The sequence below is a fragment of the Sinocyclocheilus anshuiensis genome, unplaced genomic scaffold (genome assembly GCF_001515605.1).
Source record: "Sinocyclocheilus anshuiensis isolate Anshui unplaced genomic scaffold, SAMN03320099.WGS_v1.1 scaffold1433, whole genome shotgun sequence".
Lineage (NCBI taxonomy): Eukaryota > Metazoa > Chordata > Actinopteri > Cypriniformes > Cyprinidae > Sinocyclocheilus > Sinocyclocheilus anshuiensis.
The window spans coordinates 302,988-316,667 of NW_015549681.1; the positions used below are offsets into that span (position 1 = coordinate 302,988).

Sequence of the window (13,680 nt, forward strand, 5' to 3'; positions counted from 1 at the left end):
ACGTTGACGTGGTCGATGGTCAAGCCCTGCTCCGCTCTGGTCTCATATCGAACGCTGCCATCAGGACGCCGCACTACACGTCCCTTACGGCCCGTCATCTACACACACACACACACACACACACAGATATATTTAGCATTTAACTTGTGTAAAACAACATCACATTGTGAGTCTAACACACAGATGTGAACAAGCACCAAGTGTCTCAAAAAAATAAAAAATCCTAAGAGCAGTGTTATTTTTGTGTAATTTATATACTATTATAGTATTTATTAATATTTTGAATGAGCTTTTATTTTTATATTTTCAGTTTTCATTTTCACGTCATTTAAGTTTTAGTAATTTAGTTTTTTGTCATTTTCTTTTTTATATATATATTTTTATCTGTAATTTTTTTATTTATATTTATTTCAGTTGTAATTTTAGTTTTAACTTTTTCTATTTTAAGCAGTTGCCAGGGCAACATTTCTCATTTTCATTTAAGTAAAAAAAAAAGTTTCTTTTTAGCTTTAATTTATATTTATTTCAGTTGCAATTTTAGCAATTTTAGTACTTTCAACAAACCTTTTCTATATAAGGCAGTTACCTAATTTTCTCATTTTCATTTAAGTTTTTAAAAATAGATATATTTATATTTATTGCCATTGTACTTTTAGTAATTTTAGTACTTCAACATAAACTTTTTTTATTCCAAGTAGTAACCAGGGCTTCTAGCCTTCTTTCTTTTTCTTTAATATTCCTATTTAGCTTAAATGAATATTTAATTCATTTTTAGTTGTATTAATTGTAGTACTTAAACTTATTTTATTTCAGGTAGTTCCCAGGGCAACATTTCTTTGCAACATTTTCCAGGGCAACAAAACTTTCATTTAAGTTTTTTTAGTTTTCATGTAATACTGATTTTATTATTTAGCTATTTTATTAATAATTTATTTTTATGTATTATAAATTATACATGTAATGTATTGGATGTTTTTTTTTTAGTTTCTGTATTTGCTTATTTTTTAGCTTTATTTCAATTAACCAAAATTATTTTAAATAGTTTTTATTTGGTTTCCTGGCAGACTGAAAAAAAAATTGTCATATTTGAATCAGAGTTTGAGAAAACTCATCTTTCTTGTGTGAAATTTCCATCAGATGGTCTGTGAATGCTTAGATGTGCTGTCAGTGGTTGAGACTAAACGTTAGTCAGTAATATGAAAATTACAATGTTGCCGTCTATATTTAGTGTTCATGTAACTGTTTCAAACACACTTGTGAGCGACAACACGATGCACTGCAGTGACTCCTCACCTCAGACACCTTCTCTGGTCCTCCAAACCTGTCAATCAGCTCGTCAAGAGTGTTAAGCGGAAGCTCTTTCCCCAGCTCTGCTATTTTACCCAGCAGCCCCTGCTTGAGTTCTTCTAGTTTAGCTGAAAACACACAGAGGATGACTTCAGCAGAGTCTGGAACAGACCTTAATCACTCCTTTGTGGCTTAGCCATCTAGACTGAAATTAGCCCTGATTTAATAAGCGTGAGCTGCACTTCCTGAATGAACAGGACGGCGTGAGCAAATTCTTTCAGAACACATAGTGACAAGGTTGTAGGGCTGCACGATTAATCGAATGCGATTGTCATGCGTATCTTGTCAGTAAAGCCGGTTCTGTGATTAGTAGTAAATCTCCATCACGTGCTTTCAGATAGAGCAGCATTTACTACACAGAGCCGTAGTTCACTGACAAGCTACGCAAAATCGTGTTCATAATCGCAGACGATTTAATTGCACGATTACGAAATCAAACAAATCGTTCTGCGATTCTGAAAGCTGTTTGCGTAGCTCGTCAGTGAACTATGGATCTGTGTAGTAAATTCTGCTCCATCTGGAAGCACGTGAAAATACCACATTTAATAACATGTTTTTACTCCAAACTCACTTCATAACGTCAATCGAGTGTTTGAAGTAAATCCTTCTGTAAGATGATGTGGCTTCTTGCACAGAGTAAGGTGCGCAACATATTTCATAGTATTCTAAGCAGTGATAAAGGCTATGTCAATTAGCATTGCATTATTATAATTTTTATTATTATAATAAAGTATATAATAAGACAACTTGGATAAACCATATATTGTCGTGTTCATTAGTCACGTTGAATGAAAGCAGTAAAATCTTCTGTTTATTCAGGATTTCATGGATAACATATTTCATAGTATTCTAAGCAGTGATAAAGGCTATGTCGATTAGCATTGCATTATTATATATTTTATTATAATCAAAATTATAATAAGACGAACTCAGATAAACCATATATTGTCGTAGTCGTGTGTTTATTAGTTACGTTGAATTAATGAAAGCAGTTAAATCTTCTGTTTATTCAGCAACCGCTATAGGGATTTCCTGGGTTTCTTCTGCGGGGTGTATTTGGAGTTTCAGCGCAAGAGCACCCTCTGGCCTTCGGATGGAGATTTACTGCTGATCACGGAACCGTGCTTCACTGAAAGATACGCATGACAATCGCAGCTTCTGCCTAATCGCGATTTATCGCCTTTGTGATATAATTTAGATTAATTGTGCCGCCCTACTATGTTGCATTTAAGACAACCTACCAGCAGGCCCGTTGATGTGGTTCAAGAAAATCACATCGTCACTGTCCTGTAGCGATTCAGGGGAGGAGTCAGAGTCGCTGTCGATCTCATCCGAGTCGGAGTCTGAATCATCACTGATTTTAATAACCCCGCCCACTTCCACACGGTGCTTTGGAAATTTTGTAGCCCGGCCTCTGGGTTTTCCTTCAGAAAACAAAGAAACGGTTTCAGAAAGACCACAAACACAATAATGCATGATCCTCAAAGGAAAAGATGATGCGACTCACGTTTCCTCTTGCTTGCGGCGCTTTTCTCTCTTTTAGGTTTCTGTGTTGGGAAGTGTTTCTGAACTAATGACTGGAAAACCCCCCTACAGGACAAAAACCCACAAATCTCAACCCAGTTCACCTACAGTGACTCATAACCACAGAGCTATTCATCCTTTCTATATTGATTATTATATAATAGTTGATTCTTATTGGTCTATCTGTGATTTGCTGGAGATTTCAGGCTTTCCTCTTTGAAGAAGACCGTGGGAAATGGACTTTGAGACACTCACTCAGCAGCGGAGACGAATCTGTCCAGGCGTCCGTCGTTCTCGTCCAGGACCTCTCGAGTACGAGCCTCTCCAGTGGACTGCAGGCCAATCACGATGCACTGTTTGGAATGACACGGGAGAGAGGCGGAGCCACATTCGGCACAATTAGTGAAACACTTAATACAGGCTTCCCACAATGAATTAAACTTTCCAGTTAGGTGTAATTACATAACTGATTGATTGATTATTTTTACGGCATGTCAGCAGCAAGGCTATCTTCATGGCGAAAACAAAATAAATATCAAAAGTCATATAATTAACAAGAAGCTACATAAGACATTTAAGGTTAATACTAGACAAAATATCTAAAATACATTTAGGTGATACTTTTTTTAAATACTTGTTCTTCCTGATAAATATTGCATTTGCCATGTAAAAAAAGTGTCAGGTTTGCTGTGCTTGTTTGGCCCAAAATTTTGTAATTATATACTGATAAGACCATAAAATGGCAACAACAACAATAATAATTATATATTGAAAATACTATAAAATAATAATAATAATAATTATTATTATTATTTTATAGTCTTAATACATTATTATTATTATTTTATACATTTTCATTATATAAATCACAAAATTATTATTATTATTACTAAATGTTAAAAAATAAGAAATTAGAATAATATTATTGTAATATTTTATATATTACTATCGTATCGTATTTTTGTTTTCATTTAATTAAACTTGATGTAGCAAAATATCTAAAGCTAAAAATCAATAAAAAAAGTATATAGACATATGTAATACTAGAACTAAACAAAAACGACAAAAAAAACGACAAAATTAATAAAATATTATAATGAACATTTAAAATATAAAAATATGCACACCAAAGCTGCATTTATTTGATTAAAAAAACAGTAAAAATAACATTTTGAAATATTATTACAATATATTATTGTTATTTTATACTTTTTACATTATATAATCACAAAATTATTATTATTACTAAATGTTAAAAAATAAGAAATAATATTATTGTAATATTTTATATACTACTATTGTAATATGTAGTATCTTTGCACTCTGTGCATTCCGGTTCATGACAGTTAGGGTATATCGAAAAACTCCCATCTCATTTTCTCCTCCAACTTCAAAATCGTTTTAAATCGTCCTACATCGCCGTTTTACCGTTTTTTGTAAAGGGCTTTGACCTTCTTTGCATGTTCACTTTGTAAACACTGGGTCAGTACTTCTGCAGCGATGTAGGATGATTTTGAAGTTGTCACTATATAGAGAAAAACCCTGGAATGTTTTCCTCAAAAACCTTAATTTCTTTTTGACTGAAGAAAGAAAGACACGAACATCTTGGATGACATGGGGGTGAGTAAATTTTAATTCAGAAGTGAACTAATCCTTTAATGCTTCTCTTTAGTTTAGCAATCGGTTTATAAGTGCAGCCTTTGCGATTTGATAATCGTACTAAGTCATATGTGACCCTGGACCACAAAACCAGTCTTAAGTGTCAAATTTTCGAGCTTTCCATTGATGTATGGTTTGTTAGGATAGGACAATATTTGGCCGAGATACAACTATTTGAAAATCTGGAATCTGAGGGAGCAAAAAAAATCAAAATATTGAGAAAATCGCCTTTAAAGTTGTCCAAATGAAGTTCTTAGCGATGCATATTACTAATGATAATACATTTTTGATATATTTACGGTAGGAAATTTGCTAAATATCTTCATGGAACATGATCTTTACTTAATATCCTAATGATTTTTGGCATAAAAGAAAAATCGATAATTTTGACCCATACAATGTATTTTTGGCTATTGCTACAAATATACCCCAGCAACTTAAGACTGCTTTTGTGCTCCAGGGTCATATATCGTGATTTCAGCTTAATTTTGATTAACCGTGCAGCCCTATTACTGCGTAAGGATATTTAAAACCCAGTCAAACCTTTCCATGGATTTTCAACGAGCGAAAGCACAAATCTTAATCACTGACTCACCTTGCCGTGCTGCATCTCAGTATGAGCGAGTTCAACCAGACGACGGACTTTAGCGGCGATGCACAGGTACTTAAAAAACCTCTGGTGTGACGACCAGAACTGACCCCACAGAGACTTACGGGAGGCCATACCCAACGTCTTCGCAGCTGTGGTGAACAGCTCAAGAGCCTCGGCCCACTACACAGAGGAAAAAAAAGACTTTAACTTCCATCTAAAACATTATTTGGGACAAAAGGATTCAGCCACAAGTCCCCCAGGCTGTCTGTGTCAGCGTTTCTCTCACCAGTCTAGCTGCTTTGTTGTAGACCAGTTTGAAGTCTTTGTCCAGTGTAATCTCCTCTATACGGAAGGACACTCCGGAAAAGCTCAGCTGGCGTGCAATATACATGCCACTCACTTTCATATCCATGGCAACAATCTCCATGGCACCAACACCCCTGGAACATGAACATGAGCAATTGTTTTGTCAGATAAAAGGAGAAATGACTGCGTCCCAATTTGCCTACTTATACTATGCCCTAAAAGTATGTACTCTTTTTGTGAAGAAAAAGTACATACTTTTGAGTATGTAGAAGAATAGTAGGCAAGCTTTGGAACATACTACTTCGTCATAGCTGCTTCGTTAACGCACGCTCTGTTGCTTAGTTATGTGCATTCTGTCACTGTTTAAACTGCTCTGTCAATCATCTTATCACAGTTAACATCATCCACATTTCGTTTAATTTCATTTCCTACCGTATTGGAGAGAAATTAAAGAGATACGTTGATCTGCTAGTCGTGGGTCTATCATGCCGAGAACTCTGCTCATGTGTTTGCATAATGATGCATTAAAAAGTTAATGACCAAACATATCATTATAAAAGTTCAGTGTTGCTGCAGATGAAATATAACGTGGATAACATTAAATTTATATTTTTTCATCAGGTTAGACATTGATTATTTATCACTCAAATCCGTTTATCTACCTGTCCATTGGTCGCGTATATCCGCCATGTTTGTAGTTTTTTAACACTTTTAATGCGTGTTTGTAGTTCTAATTGAATCGTCGTCCACCGCGCAATGTGTTGTGGGCAATATTAGCCGTTAGAGTGTGCATCGATCTGCACTTCGAATTCTAACCGGAAGTAGTAGACCATCCGGGAATCTTTGGCATACTTTTTTTAAACATACTATGATTTGGGACATACTAATTCTATTTTCTAATACTATTTAGGACTGATAGTATGCGAATTGGGACACAGCACTGATCTCTGTGATACTGAGCATGACCTCTGACCTCTTCTCAATAGCATGCAGGAAGTCGTCAAACGTCTTGAATGGTGTTCCTTGCCCCCAGATCCCCAGTCGGCTCATGTATATCATATTCTTTGGCTCCGAAGCACCTGTAGAGCGAAAATGGTGTAGGCAGAAAACTCAGATCTCATGAATCCACAAAGACCAAGAGATCAGAATGCATGAAACCATAATGAACCCTTTTTATGGGGATTTGGCTACGGTTACTTTGGAAAATAACTAATCAACCAAATCAAAAAGATCTAACCATTAAAAAAAAAAAACCTTCGCAACTTAAAAAAAAAAAAAAAAAACTTTAACTGGAATAAAATAAAATATAAAAAACTTTTATTTCAGCTAGTCGTCAAGGCAACACTTTTCAATTTCATTTAGTTAAACGATGTACTAAAATATCTAAAACTATTATAAACTATTATAATATATATAGATAAAATATAAATATAAACTATTTAACTGTATAAAAAAATTAGACATGTAATACTAGAACTAACAAAAATTACTAAAAACAACAAAATGAATAAAACATAATGAAAATGAAAACTGAAAATATAAAAATATGCACACCAACGCTGCATTTATTTGATCAAAAACAGTAAAACTAATAATATTGTGAAATATTATTAAAAAAAAATGTATATTTTAATATATTTGAAAATATTTAAAGTAAATTATTTACAAATATTTATTCCTGTGATGACAAAGCTGAATATAGAAAGCTTCTGTAACATTATACACTACCGTTCAAAAGTTTTTTTGGGGAAAGAAATTAAATAAATTAATACTTTTATTCAGCAAGGACGCATTAAATTGCTCAAAAGTGACAGTAAAGGCATTTATAATGTTACAAAAATTTATATTTCAAATAAATGCTGTTCTTTTAAACTTTGCATTCATCAAAGAATCCTGAAAAATAAAATAAGTTACAGTTTCCACAACAATATTTGTCAGCACAGCTGTTTTTAACATTGATAATAATCAGAAATGTTTCTTGAGCAGCAGATCAGCATATTAGAATGATTTCTGAAGATCATGTGACACTGAAGACTGGAGTAATGATGCTGAAATTATGCTGTTATTTTAAATTGTAATAATATTTCACAATATTACTGTTTTTGCTGTATGGATCAAATAAAGGCAGCCTTGGTGAGCAAAAGAGACTTCTTTAAAAAAAAAAAAAAAACATTATAAAAATCTTACAAACACCCACCTGTGGCACTAGCATACACAACTCTCGCCCGGGGCAGTTTGTTCTGCAAGTCCAGGACAGCTTTACCCATCTTGGTGGAGGTCGCATTTTTAGCCTTATGGCACTCGTCAAACACAATCTGAGGTTAAAGGTCAAGGGTCAACAGCACTGCTACAATACTTTTGTTCATGCTTATTAAGAGTTAATTAGTATTCAGCTACTGTGTGAACTATGATGCTACACAGAGGTTAGCCAATCATAACACAGATCATTTGCATATCATGTTATTCTTAAAGGTAAAGAAGCAAAAACACCATGCAACCTTGTAAATAAGTCCCCTTTGAAAACAACGGACACTAATTTATGCCACAGAGGTTTACAAATACTGCTGAATGTTGATTTCCAGCTAAAGTCATTACTTTCTAGAAGATTTCAAATGCATGCACAAGCTGGAAGTGAAGGATACGACTCCATCGAAGTTGGGTTTGCACCAGTCCAGGATCTGTTTGAGTCTGGTGCGGTGCTGCCCGCCGGCCTGGCTCTCTCCAATCAGCGCTGAGTATGTGGCGAATAAAACGCCCTCTGAGGTAGCCATATCTCCGTATTTAATCTGTGTGAAAGAGGAAAAGCAGACATAGACATTTAATGACCCAACAAGAAATAAGTAACATGACTGAACCAAAGTCTCCAGACCAGAGCGCAAGAAAGCAAAATACATACAAGTAGATTTTTGAATATTACTAGTTCACACAAATATGTGACCCTGGAGCACAAAAGCAGTCTTAAGTCGCTGGGGTATAATAAATGAAAACATGGCACACAACTTTTGCTAATGCATACAACAGAAAACAAAACATTTTTAAAAGTAAGCTACAAAAGTGGCTGTGTGATTGTGATGCTCTCATGAGATACTTTAACATTTACTGGCGTATTTTTCATACCTTGTTTTTACCTCTATGAATACTGTATAACATCGTCACAAACATTTTTGTCAGCCGAAGCCCTTTGACATAAAATGCACTTGAAGTCCATCTGAGATATTAAGTTCATATTTCGACAATTTAACCATATATTCGCAGGTTCAAGGCAGTGTTGTTAACTGAAACCAAAACTAAAACGATTAAAAATAAATGTTGTTGACTGAAATAAAACATAAGTAGATGACAAATATAAACGAGAATTAGAAATGTTTAAATATTAAAAAATATATATAACAAAATAATCAAAGTACATAAGATTACTAAAACTAAATTAAAATGAAAATTGAAATTATAAATACTTTAATAGTATGTAAATAATTCTAAAATAACGCTGGTTCACAGTTCTCTGATGTCGGTTAATGCTCACACAAAATGCAGGTAGACAAATAAAATACAATATTTTTCACTATTCTTCTGTATTTTTATCCTGTTTTTATTGTAAAAGTTCAATAAACAAACTAAGCAAAAAAAAATACTTCTTAATATTTGAAAAAATAAAATATTTTTAGCAAGTTTTTTTATTTTGGTTGTTTTTATTTATTTTTTTGTTATTTATGTAAATTTGACATTGTTATGATTTAATTATTTGTTTTTCATCAACTCACAAAGCCTAATTAGATCCATCACGTCTGGAAAACCCTGATCGAATATATACAACACAGATGAAAATAAAGCAGAGATGATTCAGTTCACAAACCTTATTTAAAGCAAACACAGGGATGTTGGGAGCGTCTATGTCTCTGAGATCTCTCTCAGCATCGTACTTCAGGTCATTTGACACACTGAACCTAAAATATCCAGAAAAATCCCTCTGTTATGCATCAATTCATCAGAACGAATAATGAGTCATGACTGAACGTGAACATTAGGGATGCATGCGGGTGTTTACCATAGTGCTCTCTTCCGTCCCTTTAAGAAACTCTCCAGTATGATTCCGGCCACCGTGCGGCCCTTCCCGACGCCGGCTCCGTCTCCGATCAGAAACCCTGCTCGCTGACCGTTCTGAAGAATCACCTCGTGTTGCTGATGAGCACGAGCACAAAGGCGATTTCATACATTCACACAAAACTCATCAGTGAGTAGGGTTGGGAATCAAAAATCGATTCCGATTCCAGAATCGGAAAGGTTTTTTTTTCTTCATCTGTGAGGACCGGACCTAGCGATCTGCCAGGACCTTGCTCGCTAATCTAAGCTCTCCAAAGTTTGGCTACGTTTGCGATCAGAAGCCAAAAGAGCTAAGTATAATATCTGTGATAGCTAAACATGTTGCAAGAGAGGTGTCACCACCAACATGACAAAGCACATTAATTTAATAGATCATTAAAGATTGCGAACGCGATTCAAACACCAACGTGAGTCTATTCCTAAATTACAATGATTCGTCTGTTTCATTCATCAACCTTTGATGTGTGCAATCAATGTTGTGATCACATGGTTCGTCCGTGCAGCGTACGATCACATCAGTGTGATCTGAACATAAATCTGCGTTCACGCTGCCATTGACCTAAAGAGAGCAGCTGTCATCTGTCATGAATGAAACGGCTTCACAGTCTTTTCAGACACACAGTATCATTATTTCTGTTACAAACATTCAAATCACAGAAGTACTGGGATAAAAGTTTAAAATGTATTTGTCTTTGAATCATACAAGAGATTAGTTCAAGAACGCTGATTCATCCAGTAATGAAACGAGTACATCTTGAATCATTAATTCAAAAATTACATGTGATTTTGTTTAGTTGTCTAATGTTTTTTTTTTTTTCAGAATCACGAGAGAACCACAACTTCCATTGTGGGAAAAAAACAAAAAAACTCAATTTATACAGAATCATGCAGTTCTATTTTACACACAAACAGCTCTTAAAGAGTCCAGTTTTTATGTAGCCTGTTGATTTTTGTTCATGGTATTCAGCTCCAATAAATGGTTTGCAAAAAAGAGACACAGGATAAATGTTTGATATCATTATTTAATCACATTGGAATCAAAACTGGGAATCAAAAAGAAATGGAATCGATAAAATTCAAACATTAGCCAACCCTATCAGTGAGTGGAAAGAGAAGAGCAGAGAGAGTACCTGGCAGGCGTAGATGATGGCCTCCAGCTGCAGGGCGGACAGCAGGCCGGAGCTAATGCTGCTGGGGGGAATGGACAGTGTGTAGGTGATGTCAGGAGGAGGAACGCTGGACAGTGTGTTGGTCTCCACCACGATGTCAGGGTGAGAGACTCCTATAGTAGCTGCACATGTGAACAGAGCAATTATTTGCCACGGAAGCACCACAAAATATGAAATCAAGTTGCATTTGTGCTGTAAGAGGGATTGGGCAGCATGATTTTTATTCATTTTAAAGGGGTCATGAACTGGCTTTTTTATTATTTTGTACTGTTCTCTGAAGTCCACTTATAATGTTATCAAGATTTTTACATCAAAAAACATCATAATTCAGAAGTAATAGGCTATTTTCTGTCCTGTTTTGACCCTCTCTCATCTGATCGCTCTGTTTGAATAGGTGTGGTGGATTGTAGACTCAGAAGTAAACGTTCACTGCTGTGATTGGCTAACAGTTGTGTGTGTTTGACAGCTACATCCTTCACAGATGAGCGCTGCTGTGATTTAGGTTAAAAACGCACAAGTACATGTCAAACGATCTGTAATAACAAAGCAATAGTGAGCACGTAATAAAAACAGTTCCTCACACTTGTGTGGTGCGACATTACTGTCAGATCCGATATATTCAACACAGCATCGTCTTTTAGTTTCAAAACATGTAGACTAAACATGTAGTGATTAAGAATCGTTGGGCGGGGATAAACAGGCAGTGATGTAGAACCAGTGGGTGGGGCTAAACAGGCAGTGATGTAGAATCGGTGGTGGGGCTAAACATGTAGTGATTAAGAATCGTTGGGCGGGGATAAACAGGCAGTGATGTTGAACCAGTGGGCGGGGCTAAACAGGCAGTGATGTAGAATCGGTGGGCGGGGCTAAACATGTAGTGATTGAGAATCGATGGGCGGGGATAAACAGGCAGTGATGTAGAACCAGTGGGCGGGGCTAAACAGGCAGTGATGTAGAATCAGTGGGCGGGGCTAAACATGTAGTGATTGAGAATCGTTGGGCGGGGATAAACAGGCAGTGATGTAGAATCGTGGGCGGGGCTAAACATGTAGCGATTGAGAATAGGTGGGCGGGGCTAAACATGTAGTGATTAAGAATCGTTGGGCGGGGCTAAACAGGCAGTGATGTAGAATCGTTGGGCAGACACGATGAAAATACACACCGTGAACACACACCCGGAGCAGTGGGCAGCCATTTATGCTGCGGCGCCCGGGGAGCAGTTGGGGGTTCGGTGCCTTGCTCAAGGGCACCTCAGTCATGGTATTGAAGGTGGAAGAGAGCGCTGTACATTCACTCCCCCCACCTACAATCCCTGCCGGTACGAGACTCGAACCCACAACCTTTGGGTTACAAGTCCGACTCTCTAACCATTAGGCCACGACTTCCCCTGCTTTGGGCCGAAAGTAAATCTTGCATTATATTAAACTATATTATTTAAAAAAAATTTAATTCACTTATATTCTCTACATTTAAATGCAAAAATTAAACAAAAAAAAAATTAATAAAAATAAAAGTTTAAATTAAGATACGCTTTAACGTCATGTTTTTTCCCCCATTTTTTTCCTACTATATAATAAAATAAAAAGTCAAATAAAATCATATGTATCTCAGATTATTTTACTTAATTAGACAGCATGGGGCACACATTAAATAAGGAATTAATACTAACAAGATACCAATAACCAGGGAGGAAAAAGATTTTATGCATAATGTAGGACTTTTAATTATAAACAAGTCCAAAATACACCGGGACTCTTATTTTGAAATGTTTGTGTTGCTACTTCCAGCTGCTCATTCAAAAAGATGAAAAGGATCAAATATGGACTTTCAAGCATCTACAACATATTACAGTATAAACACTATAAAACATTGTCATTATGCATTAACAGTACATCATAAGCAATTGTTTGGCATAAATGCATGGTATTAATTGATTGCGAGCCTGTAGCACATGAAACTGCGCAGAGTTTTGACTTTGAACGCGCAGCGCTTGGATTAATTTAATTAAATCAATGCTTTTTGAAGTTTAATAATCACATTAGGCTGTATCGTGATTACTGTTATTCAGTTTCTAAATTTAAGACCTCCTAAATTGATAATTAAGACATTTCTATACCATTTAAACCTTTAAAATATTACAATATACCATTTAAAATATTTGAGAAGGATCTTAACACGGATCCACAAGGATCTTAAAATCACTACGTCATGTTATACACCATTACCAGGATATAAAAATACAAATTTGGCTCATACTGCCCACTCATGTGCTGTAGATTAATATGATACGGCATGTCTATTTACATTTGGATGGCTTGTATTCGGCGTACGTGTCCGCATGCCCCAAATCCTCCGTCTCTTCCTCATCTGCCTCCTCCTCTTCCTCCAGTGGCGGCGGAGGAGCAGCAGCCTGGAGAAATTAAGGAATGAAGGGGCAGAAAACTAAAAATGATGAAATGTGGTGAAACAGAGGATAGAGTATTAGAGAAAAAGAGGATCTACCTTAAATCCTGCGACCGACGCAGACAGGATAGGTGGATCCAACCTACCAGGAAACGCCCTCAGGTTCTGCTGAAGAACACAGATACAGTGATGTTGAACACTCGTATGAAATTTACACAAGAGAAATGAGACTCTACAAGCTAATATTATTGACAACACATATAAACTTTACTGGTGGTGAGTAGTAAAGGGATAGTGCACCCAACAATACAAATTCTGTCATCATTTATTCAACCTCAAGTTGTTCCAAATCTGAGTTTCTTTCATCCGTTGAGCACAAAAGAAGATATTTTGAAGAACGCTGGTAACCAATTAGTGGATGGTAGCCATTGACTTCCATAGTATGGAGACAAAAATACTACGGCAGTCAATGGCTACTGTTTTGGAACAACTTTTTTTTATTTTTGGGTGAAGACAAAAAGACAAAAATAAATAAATAAATAAAATAAAATAATATTATTACAATTAAATATATATATA

General features: G+C 35.7%; 1 protein-coding gene across 4 annotated transcripts in view; it reads right to left on the minus strand.

Moving 5' to 3' along the window:
• Positions 1-13,680, minus strand: part of sbno2a (strawberry notch homolog 2a) — a 37,855-nt gene that overhangs the window by 13,855 nt on the left and 10,320 nt on the right. For 3 of the 4 annotated variants that reach the window (XM_016449664.1, XM_016449663.1, XM_016449662.1), the window contains exons 6-20: positions 13,201-13,269; positions 13,003-13,108; positions 10,660-10,820; positions 9,474-9,607; positions 9,282-9,372; positions 8,071-8,214; positions 7,626-7,743; positions 6,402-6,507; positions 5,409-5,562; positions 5,126-5,302; positions 3,127-3,224; positions 2,855-2,937; positions 2,589-2,771; positions 1,294-1,415; positions 5-98 (exon numbers count right to left, since the gene is read on the minus strand). In XM_016449664.1, the coding sequence (XP_016305150.1) occupies positions 5-98; positions 1,294-1,415; positions 2,589-2,771; positions 2,855-2,937; positions 3,127-3,224; positions 5,126-5,302; positions 5,409-5,562; positions 6,402-6,507; positions 7,626-7,743; positions 8,071-8,214; positions 9,282-9,372; positions 9,474-9,607; positions 10,660-10,820; positions 13,003-13,108; positions 13,201-13,269 (1,840 nt within the window). The remainder of the gene's footprint in view (positions 1-4; positions 99-1,293; positions 1,416-2,588; positions 2,772-2,854; positions 2,938-3,126; positions 3,225-5,125; positions 5,303-5,408; positions 5,563-6,401; positions 6,508-7,625; positions 7,744-8,070; positions 8,215-9,281; positions 9,373-9,473; positions 9,608-10,659; positions 10,821-13,002; positions 13,109-13,200; positions 13,270-13,680) is intronic. The other variant, XM_016449665.1, reaches the window with a different exon arrangement.